This window comes from Camelina sativa, chromosome 8, assembly GCF_000633955.1.
Source record: "Camelina sativa cultivar DH55 chromosome 8, Cs, whole genome shotgun sequence".
In the NCBI taxonomy this organism is placed as follows: domain Eukaryota; kingdom Viridiplantae; phylum Streptophyta; class Magnoliopsida; order Brassicales; family Brassicaceae; genus Camelina; species Camelina sativa.
The window spans coordinates 18,721,154-18,725,786 of NC_025692.1; the positions used below are offsets into that span (position 1 = coordinate 18,721,154).

Sequence of the window (4,633 nt, forward strand, 5' to 3'; positions counted from 1 at the left end):
ACCATCATGATTATCAATTTTTATTTTTCAATTTCTCAATAAAAAATTTTTACTGGGTTGGTCATAAAATCATTGTATTCGAGTAGATAATTTTCACCAGTTGTTCATCCAAAATATCTATGGTGTAAAAAAATTCATGATTAAAAAAATTTTGTGACAAAACAATTTTAGTAATTATAAGAACTATAATTATGCCAAAATGAAAGTAAACCAACATAAAATTTGTTTAATTTGTTTAAAAGACATTTTATATGTGGGATAAAGAGCATACTTTTACATAAAATAATTTAGGTGCAAAAGCATTTTTTTAAGGGGGATTTTCAAAAATACCCTTTTTCCTATGTCACTTTTTAAAAATACCTTTTCATGTTGGTCATTTTCAAAAATACCCCTTTTCTATGAATAAAATCACTAAATTCTAAACCCTAAACTCCAAATACTAAACCCTAACCCCTCAAAACTATATCCTAAATATAAAATGAGAACCCAAACCTAAAAAAAAAATCTAAAAATTAATACATTGAAATTATGTAAAAGAGGGTACAAATGAAAATGTTCAAAAAAGAGGGTTTTTTTGAAAAGGGGTATCCCAAAAAGGGTATTTTTAACAAATTCTCTATTTTTAATGTTAAATTATACAGTAAAATTGTACGTTGTTATTAATTATATGTTTTTTTGATGAATTTTTTTGCATGTAAAATATTTTGTAATAAGTTGTGAAATGTTCTTGAAATTTGACAATAATAATATTTGTAATGATGAGTATTTGGCAAAAGTTTTGGTGGGATATTATTTAGCTTTAGATTATTGTAATAATTGTTATAATATATTTAAAATGTAAAAATATAAATAAGTGTATGAACGTAAATACAAATATGATTTTTTCTCTAACTAAAAATATTTATATATTTACTTCAGGAAATATATATTTTTATATTTTAAAAAATTGTTTAGGGTTTAGGATTTATTTTCTTCAACAATTTTAAAACTCGCACATCGTACGGGCCCTTATCTATTTTGTTTGAAATTTCTCTTTTGGGATACCTTTTTAAAAAATACCATTTTTTGAACATTTTCATTTTTACCCTCTTTTACACAACTACAATATGTTAAATTAATATTTTAGGTTTGGGTTCTCTATTTTACATTTAGGGTACAGTTTTTAGGGGATAGAGTTTAGTATTTCGGATTTAGGGTATAGAATTTTTTCATTTTATTTATTAAAAAGGGGTATTTTTAAAAATGGACACTATGAGAAGGTATTTTTGAAAAGTGACATAGTAAAAGTGGTATTTTTAAAAAAGGGGTACTCTTTCTATATTGAACCACTGATATTAAACTATTACAATATATGTATGATGTGATTTAGATATTTATAAAGTAGAAATGTTTATATTGTATAATTATGATATTTTATTAATAACATTTATAGAATGAACATTAATTTTGACAAAATTATATGAAAAACCATTGACTTTAAGAACAAAATAATTTTTTTTTTTTAAAAGAAAAAATCTTACTCATGATAAGTTAAATTTTAATAGTCAAAAAAGTTTTTGAAAGCTTTTAATACTATTTCTTTGTAGTCAAAAAAACATATATATCTAAAAATATATCTTTCTTTCTTTGAAATATTTATATTATATTTCATATAGAAATATATCTTCATAAAATTAATTTCCAGTTTATTACAATGCCCAGACCTAATATTAAACCTAGTGATTTCCGAGTTACGATTTCTATAAATAATTGTAAGCTACTTTTCTTTCAACCCCACAATATCGATAACATAATCTATTTTGTATAACAGCCTCTTTTGTACTTTTTGTCTTCTCTCTTTCCCAACGAAATCAGGTAAGACTCCAAATTTTTCTTGTATTATCTTTTTCATGTATTTATTTGGTTATTTGTTGGTTTAATTATGTTAATTATTATACGCATGAAGCCATCAATCTCAACGTGTTTAGATTTTTATTATACAAAAAGCATTTTCTTGTTTGGTTTGATGTAATTTATTAGTTATATGTTGTTTGTTTGCAGAAATGAATATTCCTGAAGTGGTGTTTGTTATCTTGGTGCGACTACCGCTGAAAAGCATTGCAAGATTCAGATCAGTGTGCAAAGAATGGAAAGATTTGATCGATTCAGACTTCTTCCGAGATCACTTCATGTCTCGCCACTCATCTTCTTCAATCTCGTGGTCAATCATTCAGATGCAACCTCACAAGCTGACACTTGAAATCGTGGGTCATCATGGATGCAAAACATGGGGACTTGCTCGTTCTCCGGGATCTTTCATGAGTTTCTTTGTCGAGAGAGCAATCAATAAGATACAAGTCTTGGCTTGCACCGATGGATTGGTCTTGGTTTACTTAGAAGCTGCCGATGATACTCCTATGTATTACGTTGGAAACCCTTTGTTTCAAGAGTGGTTTCGAGTCCCTCTCCCTCCTTTCCTCTCTTTGGAAGATCTTGAGAGATTACGGCTGCAGGAGCATTTCAGCGACACTAGATTGGTTACGAAGATGCGGAGTGGTATCGTTGTGAGTTACAAGGTAGTGTTGGTGATTAATCACTATCGTACTCAAGTCGGTTTTGTGATTTACTCATCTGACACAGGGAAGTGGGAACATCAAAATGTGACTTGTCCTCTTCATCATCGCTGGTTAGGTCACCGCAAGTCGATTGCTTTGAATGGGATACTTCACTGGTTTTCAAGCCTCATCTCTTCTTTTATGGTCTATGATTTCTATGGAGGTAATGTTGATGATGGGTGTCGTATCATATCTTTCCCCGATAGTGGAAAAGATGATCTGTTGCGGCGTTTTAGGAGAACCTTTACAACCTCGGAAGGGTCGATTGTGTATTACAACGAGTACCGTGAAAATGAAAACCGCACGTTACGGGTTTGGAGGCTGGTCAAGTACACTGATGGTCCTGAGGAGGTGTGGCAGCTCTTATGGGAAGTCAGCTTGGTTTCTATGATCGAGTTGTTAGGTATCAATTATTTCCCGGTGGCGATGCATCCTTTGAACTCTGAGATCATCTACCTGTGGTGCATGGACAAGGAAGGTATGGTCTTGTTTAACTTGAGGACATTAGCGTTTGGTCTTCACAAGGAAAACGAAGCCGATAGCAAGTGTATGGATGGTTGCGTCTTGAGTTTTAACAGGTGTAGCGAGTATATGGAGAACAAATGTGGCTACTTTATCCCACGGTTTAACTGTGTTCCTAACCCTCTCCTCTTTTCACAGTATGTTCTCCCTCGTTGGTTGCACCGGCTCCCTCGTCCTCCACCTACTTAGTGTGTAGCTATGTTTTGAGTTTATTTGTAATACAATTTTTCATGCATCCACTAAGACAAACATTTGCACCAATATGTAAGGACGTGAACCTTTCTATTCAATTGAAATAGTGATTCATAGGTGTTTTATATTCTGCATGGCCTATGTGTTTATCGGTTTAATAATAAAGTTCAAGTTTATATTTAACATTGTGGATTCTAATATTAAAGACAATTCCGTGATGAATCGGTTTCGATTAATGTATTAAAATTTGGGTGTATTGATAACTCTCTTCCCTTCTCTTAATTATATTTTATAAGTAATATATATACATGTATATGTTATGTCTATGCATTATTAATGGGTGCTAACACGAACCAGTACAGCTCTTCAAAAGTGAATGTATATATATGTGTGGCTGTTGAATCGTTACAGCAACGGTTGTGTTCTCATAACCTGAGAAACACTACCAAACCAAATACACAACAGAAAAGAGATTAAGGTTAAGGAATAAGGAATAAGGGAAGAGAAAATCATTTACTTAAGACTTGGATCCATCATCAAGAATAGCAATGGATAAAGGTTAGTGTTTCTTTTTCTCTAAAAAAATGTTCATGGTTGAATTAGATCAAATTTTGATGATCTTTGGGACATATAGATTACATATAAGTTTATATTTGGTATTAGAGCCAACTAGATTTGTTTTATTCATCAAACATTCTCTCTCTGCATCATAATAGATGATTTTTTAGGATTTTCACCAAGATTAAGAAAAATAATAAATGTTGTATTATTATTTTTTTAATACTCATTTACTCATACTTTTCCCATATTTGTCATTCAAGTGCATGTATATAATTAATTATGTATTATATAAGTAAAAACATTAATTAGTTATTTAATTTAAAAATAAAAATGCATTAAATACACTAAAGAAATCATCCTTTATGATACAAGAAAAATTCCTAAAACATCAACCTTTATGATACAGAGGGAATATTGTATTTGTTTGATGAAGTGTTTAAGTTTTTCATTTATTGTGGTTATTTGTTTTGCATTCATAAATGAGTCGTGCTCCTCCGCAGACACATTCTCCAGCCCAGCTCTCAAATCGAAGACAAGTTTTTGCTATTTACTCTAATTTGCATTTATGAGCATCGATCTGATATTTTATCCAAATTAGGGATTTTGGGATTTTTCAAATTAGGGATTTGATTCAAATTTCGGATTATGAGAATTAGAGATTTGATTCAAATTAGGGATTTTAAGAATTTTCAAATCTCCAAAGCATATCTAATTAGAAATGTTTTGCTATTTGTCAAGTGTTTGTGGTTGATGCCATTGGGGAA

General features: G+C 30.6%; 1 protein-coding gene across 1 annotated transcript; it reads left to right on the forward strand.

The window, feature by feature from the left end:
- LOC104709675 (putative F-box protein At3g23950) lies at positions 1,804-3,305 on the forward strand. The gene is made up of 2 exons (XM_010426247.1): positions 1,804-1,854; positions 2,041-3,305. The coding sequence occupies exon 2, from the start codon at positions 2,043-2,045 to the stop codon at positions 3,303-3,305; it is 1,263 nt and encodes a 420-aa protein (XP_010424549.1). The 5' UTR covers positions 1,804-1,854; positions 2,041-2,042.